Genomic DNA, 13,125 nt, shown 5'->3' with positions numbered 1-13,125 from the left:
TACATCCAGAGGGTAAAGTCACTTAATCTCAAAGGTCACTGATCAAAACCAGCTGCCAGGTTTTCCCAGTGGGGGATGAAGTAATGCAAAGAAAAAAAGTGAGTCACCAGTCCCAACTCTCCAGCCTGACTGAGAGGTTAACTTAGTGAGAGGCTGCTGCTGCTGCTGCAACACAGGCAAATACAGCTAAAGGAAAATACAAGGGCAGACCATGGCTGCCTTCTTCAACGGATGCCACAGGAGGACAAGCATTCTCTGTATTCACTGATACTCCCCAATGCCAAGTGCATGATATAGACTCAAACATCCAAAAGCTGATGCCTTCTCCACTATGAATAAATAGTCTAGGGAAACACACTTATAATTGATATTAGGTTGAAAACTGTAATAATTTTATATAGTTGTGTTCATAGATGAGCAAGATAAAATATTTGGACAGTCAAATAAGGCCTACAGAAATACTTACTGAAAAAACAAAATACAACACACAACAATGGTCCAAATAAGAAGCAGCTTGGGTTCCGGAGACTGTGCTATATAGTTATTATGTTTTGTTTTGTTTTTTGTTTTTTGGAGACAAGGTTTCTCTGTGTAGCTTTGCCCCTTTCCTGGAACTCATAGTTATATGTTTTAAAGAGTTACAACTGGAAGATTTGATCAAACCCCTGGACAGGAATCGCCTAATTATTACTTTTCTACCAAAAAACTGGGCACATACCCACCAACAGTGGTTCTCAACCGATAGGTCTTGACCCCTACAACAAACCTCTGTCTCCAAAAAATTTACATTATGAGTCACAACAGTAGCAAAATTACAGTTATGAAGTAGCAACGGAAATGACTTTATGGTTAGGGGTCACCACAACATGAGAAACTGTATTAAAGGGGTCACAGCATTAGGAAGATTGAGAACCACTGCCCACCAAGGTGGGAATGTGTGACGCTTTTCCTAAGTAGTCAAGTAAACTGGAACTTACCAGTATGATATCCAGTGGATGCATGTGCTGACACATTTATACTTTTTATTTCAATGAAGAATGTCATACATGATGCCAATGCATACAAAACAAAAATGGGCTTGTTCTATTTCAAATGAAAGCAACACCATGAAAAACATTGTATTAGTTAGGTTCTCTAGAGGAACAGAACTGATATGCATGGGACTTACTGGAATGGCTTATAGGATATGGTTCAGCTAGTCCAACAAAAGCTGTCTACCAATGGAAAGTCCAAGAAGCCAGTAGCAGCTCAGTTCTCGAGGCTGGATGTCTCAGCTAGTCTTCAGTATATTCTACAATCCCAAAGAATTAGGCTCTAATGCCAGTGAAGGAATGGACTTGCCAATAAGAGCCAAGCAGGTTAGAGAGCAAGCTTCCTTCTTCCATGTCATTTATATAGGCTGCCAGCAGGCGTGGCCCAGATTAAAGGTCGATCTTCCCACCTCAAAAGAGCTGGATTAAAAGTGGGTCTTCCCATGCCAGGTAGTGGTGGTACACACCTTTTTTCCCCCAGCACTCGAAATGCAGAGGCAGGCACATCTCTGTGGGTTCAAGGCCAGCCTGATCTACAGAGGGAGTTCTAGGAGAGCTAGGGCCATTACACAGAGAAACCCTGTCTCAAAAGACAAAGTGGATCTTCCCACTTCAAATGATTTAATTAAGAAAGAAATCCCTCACAGGTATACCCAGCCACTTAAGTTTATTCCAGATGTAGTCAAGTTGCAACCAAGAATAGCCATCACAGTTAAATGAGAAAAGCCAACAACCAGTACAATGACCAAACTTCAATGCTTACCATTTCACAAGATCATTTTTATTGATTATCAAAAAGCAATTGATTCTTTTAAGGTACAGTCTATAAACAAAACATCTTCATTTCTACCAACATAAAAATGCTATCTTCTGGTCAAAGCAGTTCCTAGACCACAGACACACATATGCTAGACAAGGATCCTAGAGCAAACTCCAGCTCCTGACACACCTCTCTATTAACACAGCAGTCTGCACTTAGCTCTGTCACGACTTCCCTAGTTGAGGCTTCTACTGATTCTTAGGCCAGCTGTGGTCTTCCCTTCTCCAGCTCCTTTTGTACTTTGGGCTTCAGTTTCTGCCATGTTGATTCACTCTTACAACTGTTCTACTCTTGACCCAATTTCCATTCATCTATGTCTATAGTCTTCTTTATGTGAGTATAAACCAGTGTCTTCCAAGGGTCAATACAAAGTCAATACAAACTTAATGAAGTTCATTAGCTTAAGTTAAAATGATTTTCATCGTGATTTCATTGTGAATCACTAATTCAAAGAAAGTTTGCCTTCTTGAAGAATCATGTAAACCCACAAGTATATAAAAATTATATTCCCTCAGTATGCTCCACTTTGGCTTATCATTAGAAGTATTGAGGCATATCATCTTTTTGGCTCATAGTAAGCCCATGCATTATGGTGTCCTTAGCAAAAACACAGCCATCTTTCTCAGCAGATTCACAAACTGAACCCAATAATGCAGTCCTTTGGTTGAAAGGGTGTTCAGCTATGGAAGAGATGAAATACAAAAGCCGGCCAGCTGAGAGCATGAAAAGTTAGTCATTTCTGAGGGAGCATATGCAGTTACTAGTTTACTTTTTTAAAAATATCCAAAAACATGAATGAGAGATGAAGTCACAACTAGTGGACCCAACTGTACATACACTAATTACATTCTATTTCAGGTACTTATCTAACTGTAAAGACGTGACACTCCGGAGGAACACAGCAGGAAGTCTGGGCTTCTGCATTGTAGGAGGTTATGAAGAATACAATGGGAACAAACCTTTTTTTATCAAGTCCATTGTTGAAGGAACACCAGCATACAACGATGGAAGAATTAGGTAATAATTAGTTAGCAAAAATAATATTCAAGTATTTTGTTTTCTACATGTGAAAACTTGGCCCCACTTGAAAGAAAGCGTATTCCTCACTATACTTACTACAGTATGTACTATATATTCTTAAAGAGTAAGAAATTAAAACGTGAGTGTACTAGTCAGGTTTAAGAAATTCAAAATTACACTGGGCAGTGGTGGAGCACACCTTTAATCCCAGCACTTGGGAAGCAGAGGCAGGCAGATTTCTGTGAGTTCAAGGCTAGCCTGGTCTACAAAGTGAGTTCCAAGTCAGCCAGGGCTATTACACAGAGTAACCCTGTCTCAAAAAATTCATAATAAAAAATTACTACTGGCCTTGGTCCCATATTGCAATTTCCTATACTACTATATCTTCTAATGTAAGCTGTATGGAGCTTGGAGAATTTAAGTGAAGAGGGGAAAAATCTACTTAGAATTAAAATGGACAAATATGGCAAACAGTAGGACCACCCAAGTCCACCATGAGTAACTTCAATCATAAAGTGATTCTGATCACGATCCTGTTTTTTTTTTAGATGTGGTGACATTCTTCTCGCTGTCAACGGCAGGAGTACGTCTGGCATGATACACGCTTGCTTGGCAAGGATGCTCAAGGAACTGAAAGGGAGAATTACTCTCACTATTGCTTCCTGGCCTGGGACTTTTTTATAAAATCAATGATGGATCTTCAAAAGCAGAAAAAAGATCAGATAGGCTAGGTAAAACTGTATTTATCTTGTCAATTTTTATATTTAAAGAATATATTGTAAAAAATGCCAGGAAAAGTATGATATTGTGAAAAGAAGCTACACCTCAGAGAATGTTTTCAAAAATAAAAACTGGTAAGTTTTTATTTAGTGTGGAGGATTTCTCATCACTCCAAACCTTTAAGTTTATATTTTTCTATTCAATAAAAAGCCCATAAAAAAATCTAAAATGGTTTGTATGACACAATTCAAATCAAGTAAAAATATGGTGTACGTGGAGTTCAAGAAAGTACAATACGGGCATTGAAATTTAAAATGAGAAATAAATCTTTTCTAAATGATAGCTGTCTTCTTCCCTGTGGCTCTAAGTCATTCTTTCACACACCAAGTTCCTAGCACCACCACTACTCTGTACTCCCTCCTGGCCTTAGTCCAGATTTTAAGCTTGGATTTTGGGTTTTACTACGAACTGACTGACTGAACACTACTGTCATTGAGTTTCCTTCCATCTGTAATATGGTAATGATATAAAAAACACCTCACATTCTACTTCACCGATGAGTTTCGGAAAACATGTTAACAGCAGCCAAACCACCTTGACCCCGGCTCAAACAGGTGGCCATGGAAGGGTCCAGCGCCATGCCAGTCACAACTGTGTCTACAGGTGTGCCTGCTGGAAAGTACACAAGTTACATCATGGACCACCCAAAGGCCTCTACCATCTATGCACTGAGATGTGAAACTGGCCCACTCAGTTTCCTTGGACCCACTTTAGAACACTGAAAATCGGCTCTCCCTAACTCGCAGGAGTAGTAAGACAAGAGCGCGTCACTTCACGGGGGTCTGTGCAGCACTCTGTGACAGCACCTGGCTGACTAGGAAGCTAGCCAACGTGAGTCCTGACCTTCGTCATCCTGTGTACACAGCCAACCTTAGCTCTACATCCCCTGCTGACTCACTCACATTACTTCCTTGGATATAAAGTCATTTCTGTCTTTTATTCTTTAAATATTACAAGACAAAGATTTTTAACTTAACACACAAAAAAAAAAATGCACATTTTTATTTTGGAAAAGAAGTTAACGTTTCATTCTAACAGAACAAGATTAAAGGTATATTTCTTAAACATTATCCAGAAAAATAAGGAGATTTACAGCATCTATTTCTGGGACTGACACAGAGAAAAGGTGGCGTCTACTCGGCAGGGGCAGCTTCGGCGCTCTCCTGTTCGGGGACGGGCTCACTGCCAGCCTCTTTTCCTTCTTTGCTTCTTTTAGACTTTTTGTGCTTGTGTCTCCTGTGACTGTCCCCTTCTTCACTTTCATGACGACGTCTACTGTTACTGCAGGAAAAGGGATTGTGTTTAACAATGCTTAAGTAACAAATTGTGAAAAATCAATCTGGTCTAAATAAGCCTGGATTTAGGTTGAACCCATTCATTTTCTGATAACCATATTTTGGAGGGTCATTTTGCATGAGATTTTACACAGATTATATTGTGGGGTTATCTTCACCCATACCATCCCAGACTACTAGAAAGTCTCTAAGTCTAAGGCACTGAAGCATGATGACATGGAGCAGGAAATACTATTTTATAGCATTAAAGTTGATTCTAATTTTTTTTTAATTTTAGAACTGCAAGCCTCCAGTTTTTTCTTTTAACCAAACAGCACTTTAATATAAAGATTTGCTCATATGACCCAATTCCCCTCTATCAAAGAGATAATATAAAACAAAGGAAAACCACCCAGATATCTTATTTTAATTTTGTCTTGGAGATAATAAAGAAAAGCAACCTTGTTAGCTTTAAAAATTGTTGACACCCATAAGGAAGGAACTAGACAGACTGTTCTTGTCTTTCTGTTAGGAGCAGTCTTGTCTATCGGCTGGGTACTGTATCTTCGCTTCTAAAGGGCTGACTGTGTCGTGCACACCCGCACCCACCCACCCCACCCCCCACCCACCCCACCCCCCACCCCCACCCCCCGACTAAGGGGTCACTAGTAGAGAGCAGACCTGCGAGAGGACTTGTGTCTGGTCTCCTCTTTCTCTCTGTGACGTCGCTCTCTGTGTCGTTCTTCTTTCTCCCGACTAGCTCTGTGGCGCTCATAGCCTCTCTCGGCATACTCCCGGTATCTGTAGCGCTCCTCATCACTGCAGCGGAAGTGGAAACACCAATAGCAGGACTGTTAACTTAGCTGGCTGTGAAAGGAAGAGCTTCTGTAGTCTAACAGGCCTGCATGTTAGCGTCTTATGTTGGAAAACAAATATTCCCTAGACTGAGTCACAAACCAGGAGCACATCTAACTTAAGAAAACAGACCACTAGAAAAATGGCCTTCTGTTCAATTGCTCTGTGCTAACAGGCCTTCTGTTCCATTGCTGTGTGCTATCAGTTTTTATGACAGGTTTCATATTAGAATATCACATTTTATTTCTGGGGAAAATATGAGACCTATAGCTAATATAAAATTTAATCAGCAGGCTTATTTCTTTTTGCTCCTATTTAATAATTAAATGTATTTATATATCTCATATCTACAAAAAACTCTGATTTGCAAAGCACTGGTCATGTGGTAAAATTTCTAAGAACGAAGCATGGCTCACAATGGCTTCCACATAGAAGGCAGATAGATACAATTTTTTAAGTGTTTGATTTTTACCAGCAGAAATAGTGCAACTTTCACCATGTGCAAAAGAATACACATGAAGAAAAAAGACACCAATGCTTGCATACCTACACAGAACACACAAACTGAACATCCCAGCTACTTCATCCACATCGCTCTCTGTCCTCCTCCCCTAACTGTGTGTTGAAGACAACACACGGCTAAAAACTTCAAATGCATAAATACAAGTTAAAACTCTCTTTTCTGAATTTGGATTCTGATTTACAGAGACTCACAAAACAGAATTGACTGCCAGAGTTAAGAGGCGTTTTCTGACTTTTTCTTCTTTTATAGCTCTTAACTGACATTCTTCTCTCCATTTTACTAATCCTTTGAAGTCTTTCACTCTTCTTTTCTTCTCACTACGAATTCCCTCTTCTTGCCTCCCCTTCCTGAATGCCGGGATTACACACCTGCACTACCATGCCTGGCCTTTTCATCCTTGTTTTTCACATGGGAGTCAAGATTTTTGAAAACCTAGTATCAGAAAATTCTGTCATTTAGAATAAACAAACATCTTTTAAAATATTGCCAAAGAGCTTTAGTTTTTAAAAGTATGTTCAATACAAGTAATTAGCAATTTGTATGTAACAACATCTTGTTCAAGAATCTGGATGGGAATAATAGAATCAGGGGAAAGCATAAGCTGTATACAAGAACCAACCAGCCTGTGGCTACCCAGCGAGAGAAGTGGTTCAATAATGCTATTTAATGCCAGAATACCCTGCTGCCCAAATAAAAACCTAGGATATAGTAAGACTGTAAAACATTTTATAAAAACATGTTTTAATGTACACATATGCACATGTACACGTATGGGTACACCCATGTTTTCCCCAAGAAGCACGTATTGGTAGGCAGTGTACCATGACAGGCAGAGCAGAGCGGCAGCGTATCCATGAATGCCCAGCACACTCTGCCTTGGCCACTTTTAATGCTAGAACTGCACTCCTTGAAATCTCAGTTTTCTCATTTATAATTTATATATTTCTCATTGTCCATTTATGACAATCTTTTTCAAGGTTTCTGTAACACTGACAATTATATTTATCAAGCTCTTAGTGTGCAAGTAGGCAATCAATAAATGGAATTTGGGGGCCTGACAGGATGGCCCAGTGGGTAAAGGCACTTGCTGCCAAGCCTGACAACCTAAAGTTTGATCCCCAGGTTCTATATTGTAGAATGATTGAAATGATTCCCCCAAGTTGTCCTTTGACCTCTAAAGAGGGATTATGGGACAAGCACATACGTGTGCACACACACAGCATAATACATAAATGGAACTCTTCAATGAATTTAGTACGTATCAGAAGCAGACCCTTTCCTACAAAGGTTATTGGGCCTCTAACAATCTCTCTCCAAGGCAAAGAAAAATAGCACAGTGACAAATGAACACTGCAGTCAATTCTATCAACAAATGAGGTTTCTCTAACGACTCCGACCAGGCTACATAAGAGTAAGGCAGGCACTTATTTCACACTTGTATCATGTGTGGCCGGCCCCCTTTCCCCCTTTGTCCTAAATCAAAGTCTTGCTAGCTCTGAGGCCTTCAGATTCTGTCAGCAGACATATGATGGGAGCCCATGAAGAAGAGACCACTAGCGAGCTTCCCTGATGAACACAGCAACACCCTCCACCCCTTTCTGCTAGGTGCTGCAGTGCAAAGGCTCTCCAGGCCTGGAGCTCATCAGAGCACATGTCAGACATCTACAGCACCCAAGCCGCCTTTCTGGCCCACAATTAAACTGCCTTAAAAACAGATGTTAAAACTGGTCTCTCATTTTCAAAACAATGACCCTGTAATTTGTAATGCAACACGTACTCTATACATTTTGCTTCAGAACATGTTTGTCAGTCTTTAGAAGCAAAGAGCTTTTACTTCCCATGTATATTCCCCAGTGCAGGTTTTTCCTAGGACAATCCGGAACACAGAGTTCCTTGACTGTTTGCTTTTCTGGCCTTAAGCTTTACTCATATTTAAGTAGAAATAGAACTCAGCAACCTGAAAATGAAAACATGGTTTTTAACCAATGGTGTCCAGTTTAGCAACTCAGTAACCCCTGAGCATGTGTGTGTGATGCAAGAATCGTCTTCCTACACATTTCTGCACTAAGCTCCTTCACTATGGCGTGCATATTTTACAGATGTGCTCCTCAAAGGTACCATTTCAACTACAGCAGAAGCCAGCCAGCTTCCTGAAAACTACTGCCCTTGAACTTGAGCAGAATCATGGACTAGTGTGTGTTCCACTCACATGTACATGCCTTGCCACTGTTCACCTAGTTCATCAATAAATTGTGTTAAATGCGTACTATGTGTAAGTCACAAGTAAACTGAGTGGAAGAAAAGGTATTTTAATTAGCTTTTCCTGTTCTTTGTCATACACTCTTACACTAAGAAAACCAGTCCTAGTCAGCTTAACAGCACTATTAAGTTTAATCTGTAAAGACAATGTATGAATATTTATGTATCTTCAGGATACAGCACTGTTACTGGCTTAGAACAGGGCTCAAAATGTGAACCACATGAATCAAAATGAATTTTTAAGTCAATTTCACTGAAAGGAAAAAGGAGAAAGGGAACAGAGTTTTAAAAAAACAAATTTTAAGAGAGTAGAGAATTTTATATGACACCACAGCCACATCTCCAGCAGTTGACAGGGCTCTACTGGTACCATAATCTCTGACTTACGCTGACTTATCATATTCTCAGCTTACAGGAGCATTTAGACTGCAGAGTAATCTCTAAACTTGAGTCTATCTTTATAAACATTATCACTCTGAAAACCTGGGTTTGGTCATCATTCTATTAACAGTGTAGACTAAAGTAAATGAAATATAACTTTTAATCACACTACCTGTTTTCATAGGTAGATAGTTAAATGTTAGTATTAAACTGCACAGACAGCTTGTTACGTATATTTCTGGATAAAATAAAGCAGTTTGCCAATTCAGAGTGTGAACGTCTGCCTGATTCAAATAGTCATTTACTGTCAGTCAAGTGAGGTCAGCTGTGGTTCTAAGGCAGGTATACAAGTCAATCTTTAATACACATACATATCTTCAGAACCCACAAAAGTACACAGTATTCTGGCTTTCACAACCTTTGACATCTAGACTGTGCACATGAGTTAGGACCTATTTAAGCTGACTTGCGTGTGCTGCAGAAATGCTTGAGAATTCCTTTAGAAATGTGATACACAAATGGAAATTCAGGTGCACACAAAGAAATTCAACTGCTAAAGCTAGCTTATTTATGCTTTTTAAAAAAATGGATATGATACTCAGTAAATCATAGTATTTTTAAAATCACAGTACATATTTAAAGTAGTAATTTTATTTTAAAATATATATTAGAAATATATATGAATTATGAACTAATTAAGCTTAAAGAGAAACGAATTTTAGGTGATGAGACAGAAATCTGTGAGGGGATACAAAGTTCCTCTAAGGGCCAAGTGAACAATGTGATTTGAAAATTGCTGCTTATTGTAATGGGAATCCTCAAGAATGAAATGAGTATGATTTCAAATGGCTTTTCTAGCCACACCTTGAGCATTCTTTTCCCAGTGAACTGGAATTTACTTCCTCACACCAAATAAAAAGCCAAGTAGAAATGAAGTGTGTCCAACACCCTCCCACCTAACAAACCTGTTGAAAACGCTGGGGGTGGGGCTGTGATCCCGCTCCCTCTCCCTCTCTCGGGTGCGCTCTCTTTCTCTGTCCCGGTCTCTGTCTCTCTCTCGGTCTCGGTCTCTCTCTCGGTCTCTGTCTCGGTCTTTCTCTCTCCGTGCATAATAGTCCCACTGCTTGGTGGTGTCCACGAGGCTAGGCCACGAGGGAGCGGAGCTGGTGAGATGGGGGAAGGCCACTAAGGGAAAAGCACATGAGAATCAAAGGCTGTGGAGCTCAGTCTGACAGTCTTGACTCAGCACGAAACTTCCCAATATTAAAAGCAGAAACCAAGACACTAGAACATCACGCAACTATTAAGAGAAAATAAAATACGAAAATCATATTTTAAAGACTTAGGTGTAGCTCTCTTAGCATGCACAAAACAATAGGTTCAATACCCACATCTACAAAAAAAAAAGTAAATCCATTTTAACAATAAAACAAAGTCATTTGTAAACAAACAACAAAAATAAAGCAAAACTTATTATCCAAGACAATGAAGGAAATTATTTTAGAAAGGAGACCTAAAATGAAAATACTTGAGCAAATAAACAAACTATATATCCCTTTTAAGAATAAAACAAGGAACCTCAATAAGTTACAAGAGAAAAACTAATAGATACTATCATCTCTGTACTGATTAAGAAGAGAGTTCACGTATTATTTACATATTATTAACTATACAGAGGAAATTTCGAGAAACCACTCAAACTGGGAGCTGTATTCATAAAGAACAAACAATAACAATAAAGCACCACAGTCGATCCGGGAAGTCACAGAAGGGATGGAAATGGCAAGATCTCAAACAGCTCAATAGACATATTAAATACAACACTGATTTCACCAGTTACAAGACAGAGTGTGTTGATTTTACTTTTAAAAGTCTACATTCTAAGGGCTGGAGAGATGGCTTAGTGGTTAAGAGCACTGGCTGTTCTTCCAGAGGACATGGGTTCACTTCCCAGCACCTATATGGCAGCTCACAACTCTAACTCTAGTTACAAAATGCCCCCTTCTGGTATCCATGGGTACTGTATGCACATGGTACATAGACATACATGTAAGCAAAGCATTCATATACATAAAAAAATCTTTTGTGAAAGTCTATATTCTAAAAGCATACGGGAAAAGGATGGGGGAGGGGTGCTTCACGAAGGTGAAGGGATAGGAGCACTAGCTACTATTCCAGAGGACCCAAGTCTGATTCCCAGCAACTGCATGGCAGCTCCCAACCATCTTAACTCCAGTTCCTGGGGATCTGACCCTTCTGGTTCCCATGGGCACCAAGGATGCTCATGGTTGGTGTACAGACAGACATGCAGGCAAACCACCCAAACTCACAAAATAAAATAAAATTGTGTATTTTTTTAAGAAGAGAAATTGGGCCTATTATAAAGTTTTAGGTCATAAGGAGCATGTTCTCTAGGATTGTGGGTCATACATTCCTTTTATTCACTTCTGTTCTTGCCATCAGGCTAATGGTTTTGTTTCATTACACAATTCACACAAGACTTAATTAAAAGTCATGGGTTTGTCTAAGTTATGGATGGGAACCTCTAAATCTGAGAGCCAAAATTTAAAAAAAAAAAAAAAAAAGAAAAGAAAAGAAATGAAAAGCTTGTCTCCTAATATTCCTGTAAAATCTTTTTTTAAACTAGGTTTCACTTCATAAGCAGTCTTCAAATCAAATCAGAAAAGTTATCTTGTTGTGATGCTCGGGGGGTATGAAGATGAATTATAAATTCTCAAGTAAACAAAGGGGAAACAGAATCGCCCAGAAGCTGGCTATACATGTTATCTTTGGTGTAAAGCTTCATTTCGCTGGGATAAGGAAAACCTCTTACCCGCCTTTACTCATTTTTATCACTGGCTAATTAAAGGCTTGTCCCTGGGAGGAGAACCGGGGGCAGAAGAAAGTGTGCACTGCTTCCTTACACTAGAAATACACACCTACCACCCTGAGAAAAAGCTAAGTTCTTAATTCAGTTTTAAAAAAGTTCTACCAGGCTGGGGCACCAGTCTCAAGAATGACTTTCAGATGTGGGCTAGTCACTGTGTTCCACCTGTATTGAAGCAAACATCTAGGGACAGAGTGACAGAAAACGTCCCATGTCATCAAAGCACTCAACGAGCAGTGCTTCTCAAATGCTCACACACTGTCAGTATCGTGCTAAGCTTGAATTCCAGCTTGTTTCCATGAGGATAAGAGAGCTATTTTAACTCATCTAAGGTTACCTAAGACAAGCTGACCCCAAGACCCCAACACAGGTAACCACAGAGCCTGTTTCAACAATCACTGCTTACTGCTTCAGGGGTAGAGAAGAGGGAGGGAGCTTGTAACTTGCTGGAGACGGCGGTGATTATAAGAACGAGAGCTAACACTGGGACACCCGTGAAGAGCAGGGCAAGGTGCTTCCAGGTAATCCCATGGCCTTAGGAGAATGCCTTACCTTCAGTTTCATGACTGAAGACCAACAAAGGGTTGATGACTAAAGAGGGCAAAGCAAGATTTCAACAGTGTGGCCAGAAGATGAGCATGGCCATACACTACCTTTGGGGGACTGAAAAGCAAATGTAACTAACACAATTTGGGTTTGACACAGCCTGTAACAGTTTGTTAAAGGTATTCAGAAGCATATTCCCAGGACATAGATTCTACCCCCAAAATGTCTTTGAAATCCATTAAAATTTCCACCTTCAGCGGAGGAAACAGGATATCTACCATAATGCCTACCTCTGGATTACTCCCATAGGAGAGACCACAACATGCTTCTCAGAAACAATATTTGTCAGGATGATGCTGAGGTAAAGGCAACAGAGAAGCCGCATAGCTAAGAAAAAGCTTTCTGTCCTCTTGCATTTGTCCACAGGCTGGAAATCAAATCCCCAAAAGCTCAGGTATATCTCTTGCTCTCTTTATTAGGAAAAATGAAAACTGATCACTGGAGACTTTTAGCTTGGAGACCCACCAGCTCCTTTCTTTATTAATGACTTTATTTCATTATTCTTTTAGCAGTAGGGACTGAACCCAGGCCCTCAGACATGCTGGTCAAGCATTCATCATGGAATCACAGCCTGAACCATTTATTCTGTCAGTTCGTTAGTTAGTGGGTGAACCCTAAATGAGGGTTACTTACAGGAGCATGGATGGTGGTTATTTATAGGCACAACGGCTATGAAATGCCACAGAAGA

The 13,125-nt window shown here is 39.8% G+C and overlaps 2 protein-coding genes across 13 annotated transcripts in view; one reads left to right on the top strand and one right to left on the bottom strand.

Annotated features, from left to right (window-relative positions):
- The window catches only part of Lnx1 (ligand of numb-protein X 1), a 117,457-nt gene extending 113,526 nt beyond the window's left edge, over nucleotides 1-3,931 (top strand). For both annotated transcript variants that reach the window (XM_076546450.1, XM_006979710.4), the window contains 2 exons: nucleotides 2,710-2,868; nucleotides 3,420-3,931. In XM_076546450.1, the coding sequence (XP_076402565.1) occupies nucleotides 2,710-2,868; nucleotides 3,420-3,555 (295 nt within the window). In that variant the 3' untranslated portion in view covers nucleotides 3,556-3,931. The remainder of the gene's footprint in view (nucleotides 1-2,709; nucleotides 2,869-3,419) is intronic.
- The window catches only part of Fip1l1 (factor interacting with PAPOLA and CPSF1), a 67,735-nt gene continuing 56,400 nt past the window's right edge, over nucleotides 1,791-13,125 (bottom strand). For 8 of the 11 annotated variants that reach the window (XM_042257526.2, XM_006979715.4, XM_006979712.4 and 5 more), the window contains 3 exons: nucleotides 9,909-10,128; nucleotides 5,607-5,744; nucleotides 1,791-4,932 (listed from right to left, as the gene is read on the bottom strand). In XM_042257526.2, the coding sequence (XP_042113460.1) occupies nucleotides 4,785-4,932; nucleotides 5,607-5,744; nucleotides 9,909-10,128 (506 nt within the window). In that variant the 3' untranslated portion in view covers nucleotides 1,791-4,784. The remainder of the gene's footprint in view (nucleotides 4,933-5,606; nucleotides 5,745-9,908; nucleotides 10,129-13,125) is intronic. The other 3 variants (XM_042257530.2, XM_042257528.2, XM_042257529.2) reach the window with 2 other exon arrangements.

Source organism: Peromyscus maniculatus, chromosome 10 (genome assembly GCF_049852395.1).
Source record: "Peromyscus maniculatus bairdii isolate BWxNUB_F1_BW_parent chromosome 10, HU_Pman_BW_mat_3.1, whole genome shotgun sequence".
Classification (NCBI taxonomy): domain Eukaryota; kingdom Metazoa; phylum Chordata; class Mammalia; order Rodentia; family Cricetidae; genus Peromyscus; species Peromyscus maniculatus.
This window is presented reverse-complemented; position numbering and strand designations above follow the sequence as displayed.